The sequence below is a fragment of the Syzygium oleosum genome, unplaced genomic scaffold (assembly GCF_021117445.2).
Source record: "Syzygium oleosum isolate NSW1041296 unplaced genomic scaffold, Sole_v2.1 Sole_v2.06, whole genome shotgun sequence".
In the NCBI taxonomy this organism is placed as follows: domain Eukaryota; kingdom Viridiplantae; phylum Streptophyta; class Magnoliopsida; order Myrtales; family Myrtaceae; genus Syzygium; species Syzygium oleosum.
In genome coordinates, this window is record NW_026607490.1 from 999,993 (window position 1) to 1,017,846 (window position 17,854).

Consider the following 17,854-nt stretch of genomic DNA (forward strand, 5'->3'; position numbering starts at 1 on the left):
GCACCAGGTGTTCCTCAGTTTTAGTGATCCCGACACTCTTCATGGATTCACCGACACCCTCTACCATGCCTTGGATGATGCCGGGATTCATGTTTTTACCAAATATGAAGAGTTTGGAAAGGGCGAAACAATTAGAGACGGCCTTCTACGAGCGATCGATGACTCAAAAATTTACATACCCATTTTCTCCAAGAACTACGCTGCGAGTGTCTGGTGCCTCAAAGAGCTTGAGAGGATGGTGGAGAACACCTTTAAATCTAAAGAAGATGGGGATAAGAAGGTGATACTACCCATTTTTTATGACGTGGAACCTAATGATGTGAAACTGAACACGAAGTTGTATCATGATGCCATACTGAATTTGGAGGAACCGCACAGCTCCGATGATGTAGAGGCGTGGCAGCAGGCTCTCATGAAAGTTGCTGATTTTACAGGGTGGGCCTTGAAGAATTATACAGGGTAACCATCTAACTATGAATGTGATAATTATTTTTTTGCAATCGAAAGGTAGATCTAATAATAATTCATTAACTATATTCCAACTCCAATTTCCTGAAACTGAAATAGAAAGTCTCAAATTCTTCTTTTACTTTTTTAGATAGCGAGATATCCAAATTTTTTTGACCTAATAGGGTTATTATAATTTCGTTTTTGACCTAATTTCTGCTGTATAAAAATTTGGCATTGCTTCATCTTTTTTATAATAACTTAATCCATGTATGTAGTAAGATTCCTACCGTATGCTAGAGAACTTAGATTACGGAACTGTATGATTTTTTTTTCCCTATCGAAAGAAATAAGTATATCTAATATTGCAGTAACTCATCCCACTTTTATATTTTGATTCTTCTATCTCTTTTTGCCAGAACTTTTGCTCTTCTGCTTGATTTAAATATCAAACATTTCTGTTCCTCTATTCCTTCAACTTAAACTTGTAACGGATGTTCACATTTGTAATTCATCATGTTCTTGAAGTTTTGGGGGTAATGTTGAAATTTTATCGAATCTTTAATCCCTCTTGGTCCAGTCCCGTTTGTTTCGTGCCCTTTTTCATTGGATAAATTCTCGTTGCCTGCTTACCACCCCCCATAAAAAAAAAAGACAATTGCCTCATAATAATAGAACAAATGCCCATACATATAGACTTGTGATAACCCATATAACTATTAGGTAGAATGATCATGAAAAGTAAACTACTGAGTAAAGCTCCCACGTGAGCGTGTTTGCCACGTGATTCAACCTCGTACACGCTTTTATGTATATAAAGACACTTGATGGAAATTATTTTTTCTTGTTTTAAGTGAAATAATAATATAGTGATAAATTTTTTGTGTCTTTGAACTCTATGAACATTCAAATGAATGAAATCACAAAAGTTAAATAGTATTTTTATTTCGGTGAAAAACAAACACTTCTTCTTACACTATTTCTATACTAGTATCTTACGTGGTGTTCTTTCTTACATGCAATAATAACGTATCAACATTAGATTCCTGGCTCCATGACTTAAATGATTAGAATCTACCTTTTGATTTGTTTATGGAAATTGATCCACAAAAGAGATACGACAAAGTCTTTTTAGATATGTGAATAAGAACCATATTTATATGCTCCTTTTCTGTTCCTTTTTTATTCTTTAGCGCAAGTATTGTCGATTTCATAACATAAGAATAGTATATTCTGATTATGTTATTCGTTCATAAGATCAAAGTTTCCTACATGGGAACAATTCTCTAAGCGGTGGTGGATTAACGTTGAAGTCCCGCCTTGGTTGAATACTCCAATATATCCCAAACTTGATCATCATCTGAAATCCTTCCACCATGCTAACAATATTTAAGATAATCAGATTGAAATTAGTGGACGGTTACATATCGAGTTTTTTCCCTCCAAAAATGTTTTGACCTTGCATTCCCACCCGGTTACTCAGTAAATGCTTGGTCAACATGCAACGAAATGAATTTGTTGCCTTTTCTCAATCGAAACCGTTCAACTTTGTGGCAGCGATGGGAACCTCAGCAAGTTTTTTGTTAACAAGATTGTGGATTGGCTCCGAAAAGAACGAAGTAAGATTGTGGATAGGCTCCAGAAAGAACAAAGTAAAGATGTGCGGCTTGTTGGAATTTACGGGATGACCGGCATTGGTAAATCGACACTTGCCAAGATTATCTTCAACCAACAATATCCTCGCTTTGGGAAATACTGCAGCTTTCTTGATGACATAAGCAAAATGGCAAAAACCAAGGGCTTAGTCAAGCTGCAAAAACAATTATTGTCCAATATGTCTGATTCTAGAGTGGCTTGGAATATTGAAAATATTGATTATGGGATCGATATGATTGGAGAAACAATTTGCAACAAGCAAGTACTAATTGTTTTGGATGATGTCGATGATGTCAACCAAATCCAAGAACTAATCGGAATGAAGTCTTTGTGTCCCGGCACTAGGATACTTGTTACCACTAGGGACAAAAGGGTTTTGAAAATTAGGGGATTTAAGTATGAAATCGTGCCTTATGAAATGGAGGGGTTGAGTTACAAAGACGCACTTCAACTTTTTAGTAGGCATGCCTTTGATAGCTACCCTCCTCCAGACAATTACGACGCTCTTTCAAAAGGCATTGTCTCTACTGCGGGTGGACTACCTTTAGCTCTTGAAGCAATAGGTTCGTCGCTTTTTCTTCAGAAAGAGCAAAAGATATGGGAAGAGAAGCTAGAGCAGCTAAGGAAAACACCAAATAGGGATGTCTTGGGAAAGCTAAGGATTAGCTATGATGCCTTAGAAACGGATCAACAACAGATATTTATCGATATTGCATGCTCTTTGATCGGTAAGAAGAAGGCTGATGCAATCAAACGGTGGAGAGATCATGGGCTTAGCCCAGAGGATGCTATTGATGTCCTTATTAGCAGGTGCATGATAAAGGTTACAAATGATCATAGGTTTTCGATGCATGTCCAGTTTAAAGATTTTGGAAAGGCAATTGCTCATCAAGAGCGCGAATCAAAATCAACAAAGGTAAAGTATGACCAAATTTGAATAGAAAATTGCTTACCCTGTTATTCATTGAGGATTCACGTTTCTGAATTGGGAGGTACTCCTGATTAATCTTTTCTTCTCTTTGATGAAATAAAATTGTGAGATATCGACAAATTTCTTTTCCTGCTCCTCAATGTCATTGGCAGTTCAAGGGAAGTGTTCAAGCACTCCGTTCGCAATCGGACTTATCGACTCAACCTCCTATAACTGTCACTACGGAGTCTTCCGGAGAGAAGATCTTAAATCAACCAATACAAGGGTCGGACTCTAAAACAGAAGCAGGGGATCCTCTATTGAAAACGGTGCACATTCTTTTTATTCATAGATCATCACTGTTTCTTCTGCCTTATTTGCTTTCTATTTCTGCTTTATTCTTAGTGGGAATGTCCATATGCTATGCGTGTCAACTTGGGAAGCGAGGCTAGGGATCTTAAATCACTCACTATCAGTAACGAAAAGGGCCGTTCTTATAAAAATTTAGGTCAAAGGACCTCAGCCCATCTTCTTATTTCCATCTGCAGAACCAGCAAAATAAAGAGGAGAAGAGAGAAACAGAGTCGGCAAAAGAACAAGGAGAGATAAACCAAGGGGAGAGTCTCTAGCATGCTTCAGAGGTCTCGACAAGTCAAATTAACTCCGCTTCGAAACGCTCGGTAAGAATTCGAAACTTTAATTAATCCAATTGGATAAGTTTTCTAGGTTTAAGCTATAATTTTAGTGCAGTTCAAATTTTAGGCTATTAGGTTGATTCCAGAGGTTGTTGATCTGTGATTGAATTGTACATTTCATCTCAACTCTTTTGCCCTTGAATTCCAGACAATCTCTTGTTTGGTACTTTACCAAGTTGCGTGGAAACATTGACGGTATCATAACTTGATTTTGAATGGCAGTTACCTCCAACACAAAACCCTTCATGTGCTTTTCTACCTCGGATCATTAAACTTCGAGCTAATCCCTATGACAGATTAGCTTCTCGCTATTTGTTCTGTGACTCTTTTGAAAACAAAAAAGACCTGACCTTTTCCGAAGAGGCTGTTGCTCGCATCGTCAACAGCGAATTAGAGAAATTTTCTCAAGAATCCAGAAATAAAGGCAATGACATCTTAGCCAAGTCCTCATTAGGTATCCTCTCCTCAACTCTCTTCAGATCCATGATGAGTTTATTAAACTCATCTAGGTGGGCTCTAATGGACGTCCACTCAGTCATCCCGGAACTGGTAGTGTCCATCTCTTGAGAAACAAACGGTTGTTCATCCCCTTCATCAAGTACAGGCTCTCAACCTCTGCCGTGGAACCTCTCTTCCATTAAATGAATATTACACTGATTCAACACACATATCTCCATCGCATCTGCTCATTCAATGACCAAAACAACACCTTATCCAACAAATTTGAAAAGGGAATACCATGTGCCTTCTCCATCAACAAAATGTGTCGACCTCCTTCATTAGTCTTCATTGACTTATCCTTGTCCTCTAATCCTTGTGTCACGAAGAGTGCACCATATTGGTACGCTACATACTAAAGCAATTACTCCCATTAAGCTTCTCTATCTCAAGAAAATTAAATGCTGAAACTTTAAGTACTATATTTTAAGCGTTGACTATTTTAAGTGCTGAAAATGAAAATAAAATGTTTGATAATAGCTGAATATTGAGTGTTGAATTATACTTCTTTCTTGCCAAATATGGAATCGTGAATATTGCTGGTAGGCTTTTACCAATGTAATAGGCAAGATTTTATTTCCTGTTTGGATGTCTTTCCTATTGAATGAATTCAGTAACCCCTTAGACCAAAAAAAAAAGAATTCAGTAACCCCATCCTTACTTTGCGAATTAAGTAATTTTTTTTACTTAATCGAATCTTTTAAGTCCAAACTAGTTACTATTTTAAAATATACTCAATAATATTAATTGCTGAAAATATTAATTTTCAGGATCCACTGGAGTTATAAAACAGGTTATTTAGAACTTGTTGGATAAAATTAAAAAAAAATTGAAAATTAAATTTTAGATGCTGATAATAGAAATAAAAATTTGTTTGATAGCAATTGCAAATTAATAACTGAATATTATTAAATTTTTATCATACATGAAATTGCGATCATTAAGGGCAAGTTTTAGTAACATAATTGTCAATATTCTAATTGCCATCAACTACTTTTTTCACTGATTGACTTAAGTTCTCCTTCCTTACTTATCCTATTAGATAAGTTTTTGAATATTTTAAGTCAATGTTTGTTATAGTTATGAAACAAGCTTAATCTCATTAAGTGCTGAATCTTTTAGTTTTCAGAACTTAATTGAGCTATCAAAGGCCCTAGTGTTCACCACTGCACCTCATTTTGTTTTAATCGATCAGACAAGCATGAAGAGAAAACTGAAATGTGAACCTATTCACAGCTTTTATACCAATTTTTGCACTATAGGATCGTGCAAAAATTGGTATAAAAGCTGTGCAATCTACCAAAATCAGGAGATAACTTAGAATTAAATGAGAAAAAGGAACAATGCGTTGGGATTTATGTAGTTTGATCCGAAGGTTGACCTACATCCAATGAGTGAATATGTCAATATATCCATGGAGATTATAACCTCAATCTAGCCTTTTCCATCCCAATCTTCTATTGCACAATTCGCAGCTAGTGTTATGTTGAATCTCTCATAGTTTTTTCTCAAACTAAAACAATGGAGAGCCTAAAGCAATCTCGATAGGATATAATGTGTACTAAAATCAGTAAGGGATTGAAAATGGGGTGAAAAAAAGGAGTCTCTGTGCGTGTCCTCGACGCCACTAGGGCGCTTTGTTCGGTCTGGTTGGGTGCCTGCATGGTGGCTATCGACAGTTGGCCCATCAGGCTCAGGCGCCTAATCAATGTTCAATGACCATAGGCCTTTTCGAGCCTGTGGTCTGCAGCCCGAGCATTTGCGCACGGGCGCCCTGGAATGACCATCCGGAACTTGTCCAAAACTAGGCTTCATCTGGGCTTCCGTTCTCGCTCAATTCATTTCCAAAACTCTTGAGACATTTCTGTGTCCATGTTGTTATCCATCCATTTGAATGCACACAATGCACATTGTTGTCATGCTTGATCAATGGAAATGAGAATGTGGATTTTCGAGCCTTAAGTTTTAGTCTCACAAAGATTGTATGAGACGAAGGTGAATAATTCGCTCCTATGGTTGTTCCACGTAATGGGGAACCAATGCCACTGTCTTTGAAATAAACAAAAGAAATGTTAAAAGGAGATCTATCCGGTGCTATGCATCTCATCTTCTACAATATACAATGGCGAGATGCCGTGTTCGGCAGAACACACAGATTGGCTTACACCCCGAAGATATCGACGATGCACTTAGGCGTTGACCTCCTCCGTGGACAGGTGTTAATACACCAGATCAATGTTTCAGACAAACGACTTCACCTGTGACCATGAGCGCTTCTGAATTGATGGGCATAATGCAAGAACTGCTTAGAAGAAAGAGAGATTCAAACTCTGTAAAGATTATAGTTCTGTTTCTCATTTCGAATCTTCCAATGTGATTTCATATGAACTGAGGATTTATTAAGTTTAATGATGATCCTATTTTTGCAGGTTTTAAAACCTTTGGCTCAACGAGTTACCATTACTGACCAGATGTTTTGGAAAGATTCAAGGCGTGTTTTGCAAGCATATTAGAATCATAGGCAAGCCTTGAGTTTTGAAAGAAGAAACTGAAAAGCACAAGGATTTCGAATAATACTGTGGAGCTAGGGAGATGCCCATGTTTTTCTGGTCTAAGACTATATTTTTTATATTGTTCTAAATGTTGGTTCTTCATCTATTTTGCAATTTATTGGTACTTCAAGTTAATTATTGGATACACTGAATGTTGATCTGTATTGCCTTGATCGTTTCATAAAATTCATTCAAATTGTCCGATTTTTCCTTCAATGAGTCCAACCACATAACCATCCATATGATATTTCTTGGCAAAGTAACGCTTGTGATAAACAGACCCAAAAAAAAAAAAACGCTTGTGATGAAAATTAATAACACGAAGTCTTAGTTAGCCAAACCAAATGTAGCTAGGTTGATTAGATGCCAATCTAATATTTATCTATCTTATCTTTATTAGCGATGGCGCAGCAAAACCTAGGCTCCTTTTTCTTCTAAAACCCTGGTTAATTTTTTTTTTGTTGATATACTAATATTCATTTTTATCATTTTATAATATATATTGAATTGTGAAACATGCACGACTAATTTTTTCTGACAGTTGTTAAGTGTTTTTTGTTGATACTTTAGTGTCATGTGTCTATGAAGTATAATTTGTTGTAAGAATTTCTTCAAGACATATTGAGATCAATACGATAGCAAGACACCATCAAAATTTCATTCATAAACTTACTATAATCCTTAATTCAAAATTTATTCTCACTAATTATAAAGTGATATCTTCATAAACTATAAAAAGTGATAGATGTTACACATCGTTGATAATTCAATTACTCATATCCGAAGAGTTTAAGTAATGGGCCCTTAATTTTATTTTATGTGCTCAGTAGATTATTAAAGTAGTTGGTAATTTTGAAAGTATAAAGAAATGTTAGTACTTTTCAAAACCAAGATAGATAAAAAAAAAAGTAAGACATTAATATTAGTCATTATCTTAATGTGATCAATGTTGGTACTTCAATCAAATTGAGATTAGTAATTTCCAATAAAAGTTAGTAATTTGAAAGGCGTTGGTAAGACACAAGAATAAATGTTGGTAAATCACTAAAGTAGTTGGTAATCTCGGAAGCATAAAGAAATTTGGTACTTTTCAAACCCAAACAAGATAAAATGTTGGTAAGGACTAAAATTAGTAGGTTTTCTTATGTGACGGACATCGGTAGTTCAATCGAATTAAAGTTTGTGATTTTCAATAAAGATTAGTAACTTCAAAGTCGTTGGGAAGACACAAGAATAATTGTTAGTAGATCAATATAGTAGTTAGTAATTTTGGAAGTATAAGGGAGGTTAGTACTTTTCAAAATCAAGAAAAATAAAAAGTTGGTAAATTGTTACAATTAGTTGGTATTTAATGTGACAAATGTTGGTACATCAATCAATTTAAGGTATAAAAGCTAGTAACTTAAGTACGTCAGTAACTGACCAAAAGAATTGTCGATAGATAATTAAACTAGTGGTTCGTTTTTAAAATATCAATAATTGTTGGTACAATGTTGGTTAGTTACTAGCGCGACTGGATCACGAAGTTGCCAGTCATTTTTTGTTACCAATATCATTTGACTATTACCAAGAAACTTACAAATTAACCAGCACGGAACTGGGGTCCCAATTATTCTATACGTAACCATAGCAAGATAAGAACCTTGATACTCTTCTTGATTGAACTTAGAAGACAATCGCTGTTAAGGAACAACTTGATGCGGAAGCAATATTGCAAATTGCACGAGGACTTACTCTGCTTTGAGGATTCATTGTCCATCTTTTCAGAGATAAAATGAGACCATGCGAATAACAACCATCTCAGTTTGCAGTAAATTTTCCAATGCTCGTTCCGCACATGATACCGTCTGGAAAAGATCCTTTGACAGTTTGGTAAAAAATCAATCAGGGCGGCGATTGGCAACTCATGGAGCCGCCTGTAGACCGTGGTTGCCAATGACCGAGAGGCCGGTTAGCCAGTGATCATCGCAAATTTCCGCGGCCCGAGAAATGTCGCTAATAGAAATTGCCCAACTTTGCAATTTGTAAGTTCCTACAAAAGACATTCTTTACTGAATTCATTTTTGGTTCCTAAGGAATTCTCCAATGTTCATAATACAATCGCTTGTTGAGTTAACGGCTGTATCTGTTCAGAACCGGTCGTTTATATTGAGATAACTCATAAATCTGTTGACTTAAACGGAAATTATACTGGTTGTGATAATAAAGTGAACTTTTCCAAAATGTAAAAATTGTTGTGAAATTTGGGAAAAAGAAAGAATTGTCTGAGGCGTGCAAGCACTGTCCTTAAGGATAATTTCGCCCATTGGAGTACGAAACTCGATGCGACAGGCTCTGGCGGCTATCCTCCCAAGATACAATAGACCTTCTTCTATATTCCACACTGAATATTAGAAACAACAGGAATAACGTAATGTGTATAACCCAACAAGGAAAGAAAGGATTTTGACAAAAAGGATATTCTCTTTTGGAATTTGGTGTATCTTCCAAGATTGTCTCTTTTGAAGTTTTATTTTTATATTGATTAGAAATAGAGCCGTTGAGAAACCGTTATATAGCCGTTGTAAAATAATGAAGGGTTTATGAAGAAATAAAGCATACGCAAAAAGGCCGTTATATTACCGTTGAAGAGCAGTTATATGACCGTTAAAAAAAATAATGATGGCTTTTATTGCGATCATAATTTCTATCAAAGCTATTACTTAAAAATTTTACAAAACTATTGAAATATCCAACAATCCCCCACATATTTCAAAAGGTTTTGAAAAGAAAAGTTAGAAAGACGCTGGGTTATTGGAGCATAAAGCATCAGAATTGGTGCTTGTTAGGCTATGAACCAGACCTAGAAAAAATAAAATATAATTCACGAAATCATTGGTAAAGTATGAAACTTCTATGAACCAATAATTTCTTTTTGTGAATTATAATATTTACCAATCACATTACACTCTCACAAAATTTGTTGTTCAATGCGGTTTTGCGCTAATAGGCCATGCACGTGCTTAGTTTATTCATAAGTGCTATAGAGAAATTAGCCAAAAATTCTCATAGGAGCGGCCCCACTCCACACTTATACAGGTGATTCCATCAAGTGTATTCTGCAATTTAATATACCACCAGTAATGGCTATGGAATTCACTAAGAGCCTAGCTCCACCTTTTTCTCATTGCAGCCTTGCACTATTCTCACTTTGGGAGGGACAACAATTTTCAATAGTGCAATACTAAAACAACAAGTGACTTGTTATTACCCATATGAACCTACTTCATGGGATCGCCAATCACATAGGTTGCGTTACCATCACTGTTGTTTTTCCTCAATTGGCTTAAGTCCCATTCCCCTCGATGTATCATAAATTAATTTTCTTCCCACAAGTTTAGTCAGAGGATTTGCCAAATTCACTTCTAACTTTACATAATCGATGGACATAATTCCATCTTTAAGCAGCTGCTTTACCACATCATGTCTTAATCAAATGTATCTATTTGTACCATTGAAAGTTTTATTCTTTGCAATGGCTATTGCCGCTTGGCAATCACAATGTATAGACACAGAAGGTGTCAGTTTCATTCCCAAAGGAATATCTGCTAAGAAGTTTCTTAACCACTCAGCTTCATTGCCAGCTAATTCTAGAGCCACAAATTCCGACTCCATGGTGGATTTAGCAAATATTGTTTGTTTTGCTGACTTCCAAGTTATAGCACCTCCACCAAGGGTGAACACATATCCACTAGTGGATTTTGTCTCATCTGAATCCGAAATCCAGTTAGCATCACTATATCCTTCTAATACAGCGGGAAATCCACTATATAAAATGCCATAATTTATGGTTCCTTTCAAATATTTTATTTCTCTGCTCAAGGTAGTCCAATGATCCCAATTGGGATTTTGTGTATATCTGCTCAGTCTACATATAGCATAAGCTATATCAGGTCGACTATAATTCATCAAATGCATCAGACTCCCCAATAATCTGTGCATACTCAGACTGAGCTACACTATCTCCTTTATTTTTTACTAATTGGGTATTAGCATCATAAGGAGTACTCACAACCGTGACATCAAAGTGTCCATATTTTTTAAGTAGCCTCTCTACATAATGCTCTTGAGTAAGCATTAGGCCGTTGTTACTTCTTACGATTCTAACACCCAAAATAACATTAGCTTCTCCCAAGTCCTTCATGTTGAATTTAGAAGTGGAGAAACATTTTGTTTTATTCACAACATCAATACACGTACCAAAAATAAGCATGTTATCAACGTATAAGCTAATAATTATAGATTCACCATCAATGGTTTTTGTGTACACACATTTATCTACCCCAACAGAGGAAAATCCATTATTAACTAGAACTGCATCAATTTTCTCATGCCATTGCTTTGGTGCTTGCTTTAGGCCATATAAGGATTTAACGAGTTTACAAACTTTGTTTTCTTGGCAAGGAAAAATACAGCCTTCAGGTTGCAACATGTAAATTTCTTCTTCTAAATCACCATTTAAAAAAGTTGTTTTAACATCCATTTGATGAACAACAAGTTTGTAAATAGAAGCTCAAGCAATTAAAACACGAATAGATGAAATTCGAGTAACTAGAGCAAAAGTATCAAAATAATCAACATTTTGTTTTGAGTAAAACCTTTTGCAACCAATCTTGCTTTATATTTATCAAAGGAACCATCATGATTAAATTTCCTTTTAAAAATCCATTTATAACCAATCGGTTTCGTACCTGGTGGTAAATCAACTAATTCCCAAGTTTAATTTTGCAAAATAGAATCAATCTCAATTTTTATGGCTTCTTTCCAAAAACTACTTTCTCTAGAAGAAATTGCTTCAGAATAATTTAAAGGATCATTATCAATAAGATAAGTATAAAATGATGTAGCTAGCAAGGATCACCTAGAGGGGGGTGAATAGGTGATCTAAAACAATTTTAATAATTTATGCGGAAACAAAATAGATCACAGAAGAGTCTGAATAAAATTCAGATTCAAGACAGATTATATAGACGGTGTTCTTGATGTGCAGAATTTAAAGTAAGAGATAAGGGATAGAGAATCTGCACACAAGTTTATAGTGGTTCGGCTTATAGCAAGCCTACGTCCACTCTCCCACGCTTACAGCCTACCGGCTGGATTTCACTATGTAATCAAGAGGAATTATAACTTTTGAGTGTTAACACTCTTGTGTATGATAGGACTCTCTATCTCACACAATCACTCTTACAAAGTATCCCTCAAGATCTTAATGTTTTGCTCAGAACGACAAGAGAAATGATTGGAGTATACTCAGACTTTGGACTTGTTGATTCTTGATTATGTATTTTTTCTGCTGCTCGTTGACCTCCTTAAATACTCATCTACTTCCAAAACTAGCCGTTTGGATAGCATTCAGAGGATCATCTTCCAATCTTCACTTTGGACAGATTTGTATACAAAGGATTGAGTAGCCGTTGGATAACAAATTCTGAATCCCGCTGATTCTGGTCGCCCATACAATCAGAATCTTGGTTTCCATAAGTAGAGCTTTGTTCGTTGTAATGTATTCCTGTCGTGATGTTTGATTGTCAATCAATTTGATTTAGATTGAGACAATCAGAACATTCCTTCTGTGAAATCCATGCTAGATCACTAGCTGTTGTGTTACGTTATGAATTCTGCGTCTGAAGAAATTTTGCGTCTGCATCTGAAGAGCTTCTGCGTCTGCGTATGAAGAATTTCTGCGTCGAATAATTTCTTCGCTGCATACGCATCCGAATAACTCGCTTACGCATTTGCATCGAATAACTTCCGAGTTTGAATTTGAACTTCGATTATGTGGGTCTTCATAACTATACTTGACAGATTGTAAAGTCGAATAACTTTCTTCTTATCTTCCAGAATATACAGTCCTGGAATAAAATTGTTCAGAATAAGTATCAGATTTACAATAACATGGAAGGTTTTGTCATCTTCAAAATCAATAGGAGTTTTCCTCAACAATCTCCCCCTTTTTGATGGTGACAAAACTTTCTTGCAGTTTGAATTATTTTGAAAATGAATAAACATATTAAGCTCATGAAACACAGATTGAAAGAGCAAACTCTGTTGATATCTGTGTCTTTCTTTCCTTTTGAATATAACCTGCAAATCTGCACATAATTTCTCATAATTTCTCCCCCTTTTTGTCATCAGCAAAAAGATAATAAGAGAGAGAATAAGGTACTGAGATTTAACTAATCAACCAGTCTAACAATAAGTATGAGATATATTACAGACCAATTGAAAGAAAAATGTGGAGAGAAATGTTGAAAAACAGGTTATTTCTTAGGAGTACGAATCAGTTGAAAATTTTCCAATATTGAGACAGCCTCCTCAATCTTTGAACTGCATTGACTTATGGCCTTATCCATGTTGGATGAGCACATAGTAATGGCTTCCTCTAATGCTGCTTTATCTGCTGCTGCCTGAAGTTGTTGAGCCTTGGAGTTTTCCTCAACAATGTTCCGTAGATTCTGCAGATGTTGTTCTAGAGCAGCTTGCTTGTCTTTAATCTCAAGCAGAATAGAGAGGATGTTCTGATTTTCGGATGGCTGACCTTGGACATTATCTTCCTCAGACTGATTGTACTCTGTTGCTGTTTCTGGCGGATTCTCCCCCTGAACAGGTGATGGATCTTCAGAAACATGTTCTGTATGAATGGATTCTGAAACCTTGGGATCTGGTTCAGCAACATGTTCTGACCCTCTTGTTGCAAAGTGTTCAGCTTCTGCTTCATCATTTTCATCTTGCAGAAGAATTTTACGCTTTTTGCTATACACTTTTATTGGGGTAGGAGAATCAGGCTGCTTGTTGGCTGAACTTGTTCTTTTCCTTTCCTCCTTTTCTTTCTGAACTTTCTTGCCAACAGATTTTGCCTCTAACTTTTCAGCCTCTTTTCCTTTTACTCTTTCCCTCATATCTTCAAATTTCTTCATTTTGGAGAGCATTCGTTCTCCAACAAACATACGAGGAAGCATAGTTTCTTGCAACTCACCAGGAATAGATAGATTTAGAAACATGAAGATTCGAGAGATTAAAGCTCCATATGGCAAATGACCTTTATCCTTCTGTAATGCTCTGTACATATGGAATATGATGAGGTGAGGGAGAGAAAAGGATTGACCTGTCAAGATAGCCCAGATGAGCTTGATCTCTGATTTTGATAGATCAGTTTTTGAGGCATCCTTAGGCTTCAAACAGTTTATTATGATCTTATGTAAGATCACAGATCGTCTGGATAAGTCAGAATAGGAGAGATGTCGCTTTGATCCTTGAACAAAATTCGGATTTTCAGAAGCTACCTGAGAAGCCTCTTCAAGATTTACTGCCAATGGAGTAAAAGTGGAGTGTGTGGCTCCAATTATCCTTGCCAACTCATGCGCCTTTAAATCAACCTTCTTGTCACCAACAGTAAACTGTATCCAATTTGGTGACAGAATTGAAAGATTGGAATAAAAGTAGGCAGTTAACTCAGCATAAGTATGGGGAGATTGAAGACAAAATTCATAAATCCCCAACTTCTCAAACAGGTGCTGTACAGAAATGCCAGCCTTATTCATATATTCGAAATCTACAGTTCTATTGTTCATTACTCCTCTAGCAAGTAACAACTTGTAGTACATTTGATGCGCAGTGCTTCTGAACAAACCTCCTGATTCGGGCAAACCAGATGCTATTCCCACTTTTATCTCAAAAGTCTCAAAAAATCGTGCATCATCATCAGGAATAACAAATTTTGAAGCACTAGATGACTTAGGGCTTACTTGAACCGATTTCTTTTCAGAAGGAGTTGAAGCTTCTCCAACTTTTTCTTTGCCCTTTCGTGAGGAAGTCTCTTGTGGGATAGAACGAGTTGGAACTTGTCCAGATTTAGTGCAGTAATCAGTATAAGTTTTCACAAGGTGAGTTTCAGAGCGAAGATCGTTGTCTTTCAGACAAGCACGAAGAGCCGACTCAGAGGCATTGAACCTTTTCAACCTTTGATAGTGTTCCCACACATGTTTAATGCTTCTGAACCGAAAATCAGTTTTACCAGATGATTTTGGAGGAGACGATCGCTGAGGTGTTGACGCTTCATAAGGGTCTGCAGGATGATCGGATTCTGAGTCTGAAACTTCCAAATATTCCGCCGATGCAGTAGACTTTGAGTCTTGATTGAGAATACGGGACGATCTTCTACGGGCCACCATCTTGACCGGCATTATGATCACCTTTGGAGACGAAAGTTTCGATCTTTGGAGGAAGAAGAGGAGACTCTCTGAATATCGGAAGGGTTTTGAGATAGAAAGGTCGTACTGATAGGGTTTTGAAAAGAGAAGGGCGGGTTTAAAAAGGAGGTGGATAATTTTTGGAAAGAAAAGTTACTTTTAGAAAATAAAAAGATATCCCAAGTAAGTAGGAAGAAAAAATACTCTTGGAAGCTTAACAAAACAGGATGATATCATAACAATATATTAAGCACAATTTATCAGATAAATTAGAATACATACCTGATTTGCTTCCATAAATAACGATTATAAAAATGTCCTGTCAAACATGCCAAAAATATACCCGTCAAAATTTGAATAAGGAACGTACCTTTCATTGTGAGTCTGAAAAATGTTCAGACTGAGAATACTTGAGTCTGAAAAAAAATTCCTGTCTATCAAACGCTTCAAGAAAATGGATAAGTGATACACAGTTTGTCTCTTATAAACTCAAATGAAGATTTGTCAAGAGGTTTTGTAAATATATCAGCTAATTGATTCTTAGAATCAATAAATTGAATATTTACATCACCATTTTGAACATGATCTCGAATAAAGTGATGCTTGATTTCAATATGCTTAGCTCGAGAATGAAGAATCGGGTTCTTTGTCAAATTGATTGCACTTGTGTTGTCACATTTGATTGCAACACTTGATTCTTCAATATCAAAGTCTTGTAATTCTTTGTTTCATCCACAGAATACGTACACAGCAACTTCCCAATGCTACATATTCGCCTGCGTAGAAAGTGCAGCGTATTACGCTTCTTTGAGTACCAGGATACCAACATATTCCCAGCGAGTTGACATGTACACGAAGTACTTTTTCCTGTCCACTTTACATCCAGCTAAATCAGCATCAGAATATCCAGTAAGAGTAAAATCTGAATCTTTGGAATACCAAAGACCTAACATTGGATATGTTCCAACGTATTTGATTATTCTCTTTACTGCAGAAAAATGAGATTCCCTTGGGTCTGATTGGAATCTCGCACACATACAGACACTAAAAAGAATGTCAGGTCGAGATGCAGTTAGATATAATAAAGAACCTATCATGCTTCTATATACCTTCTGATCAACCTTTTTACCATTTTCATCTTTGTCCAGTTTGGATGAATGAGACATGGGGATGTCTGTTTTCTTGCAATTCTGTAATCCAAACTTCTTGATAATCTCCTTTGCATACTTCTCTTGGCAAATGAATGTACCATCTTTGGTTTGTTTCACTTGAAGGCCAAGAAAGAATGATAATTCTCCCATCATACTCATCTCGAACTCATTCTGCATATTCTTTGAGAATTCTTTGCATAGCAGTTCGTTAGAGGATCCAAAAATTATATCATCAACATAAATTTGAACAAGTAGGAAATCCTTACCCTTTTTCTTAACGAATAAAGTTGTATCAACCTTACCTTTGGTAAAACCATTTTGCAGAAGGAAATTACTTAACCTTTCCTACCAAGCTCTGGGTGCTTGTTTCAGACCGTAAAGAGCCTTCTTGAGTCTATAGACATAATCAGTCTTTCTAGATTCTTCGAAACCTGGTGGTTGTTCCACATATACTTCTTCTTTGATATATCCATTCAGAAAAGCACTTTTCACGTCCATCTGAAACAATTTAAAGTTATGGAAACAAGCATAAGCTAATAGTAGCCGAATGGCCTCTAATCTTGCAACTGGTGCATAAGTTTCATCATAATCTATGCCTTCTTCTTGAGAATAGCCTTTTGCAACCAGTCTTGCTTTGTTTCTTGTAACTTTCCCTTTGTCATCCAGTTTGTTTCTGAATACCCATTTTGTTCCAATGACTGGATAATTTTTGGGTCTTGGTACAAGCTCCCAAACTTTATTGATTCTGAACTGCTGAAGTTCCTCCTGCATAGCATTGATCCAGCTTTCATCTGATAAGGCTTCACCAACTTCTTTTGGTTCTATTTCTGATATCAATGCCAAGTTGCTGATGTTCTCTTTGTGTTTGGATCTTGTCTTGATGCCATCTTCTATTTCTCCAATGATGAGGTTCTTCGGATGACTGGATTTATGTTTCCAGTTTTTGTCAAATCTTTCCTTCTGAAAATCTGCAGACTCTGAACTTTCTGGTTGAGTCTGTATTATATCTTCTTTTCCTTCTTTTCCTTCTGAGACTGATTGTTGATGATCTTCTGATAGATCTTGAATGTTGGGAGATGGTTCAGATTCATCTCTGTGAGTCTGAATGTTTTCTTCAAACCTTACATTCATTGATTCTTCAACAGTCTGAGAGTTCTTGTTGAAGACTCTGTATGCTTTACTTGAAGTAGAATATCCAAGGAAAAATCCTTCATCTGCTTTCTCATCAAACTTACCAGTGCGGTCATTTGGATTTTTCAGAATATAGCATTTACAACCAAATACTCGAAAATATGAAATGTTGGGCTTTCTACCTTTGTAAAGCTCATAGGGGGTTTTCTCAAGAATAGGTCTGAGCAAAGCTCTGTTAATGATATAACATGCTGTAAAAACTGCATCTGCCCAGAAATGAAAAGGAATTTTGCTTTCAATCAACAGAGTCCTTGCCATTTCTTGCAAAGAACGATTTTTCCTCTCCACAACACCATTTTGTTCTGGTGTCTAAGGAGTAGAAAAATTGTGTTGAAAGCCATTTTCCTCACAAAAATTTGAAAAACTTTGATTTTCAAATTCTCCCCCATGATCAGTTTTAATGCTGGAAATGGAATAGCCCTTTTCATTCTGAACTCTTTTTGCAAATTTTGAAAAATATGAAAATGCTTCATTTTTATGAGTAAGGAAGAACACCCAAGTAAATCTTGTGAAGTCATCAACAATG

At 36.1% G+C, this 17,854-nt stretch overlaps 1 protein-coding gene across 1 annotated transcript; it reads left to right on the top strand.

The window, feature by feature from the left end:
• Positions 1–2,131: 2,131 nt before the first annotated feature.
• On the top strand, positions 2,132–3,040 carry LOC130138397 (disease resistance protein L6-like). The gene has a single exon (XM_056312387.1). It carries the CDS (start codon positions 2,132–2,134, stop codon positions 3,038–3,040), a length of 909 nt encoding a protein of 302 aa, XP_056168362.1.
• Positions 3,041–17,854: the final 14,814 nt, after the last annotated feature.

What these genes read in the sequence shown, in the direction of transcription:
- LOC130138397 (XM_056312387.1), top strand. Translation starts at nt 2,132, where the DNA reads ATGACCGGCATTGGTAAATCGACACTTGCCAAGATTATCTTCAACCAA.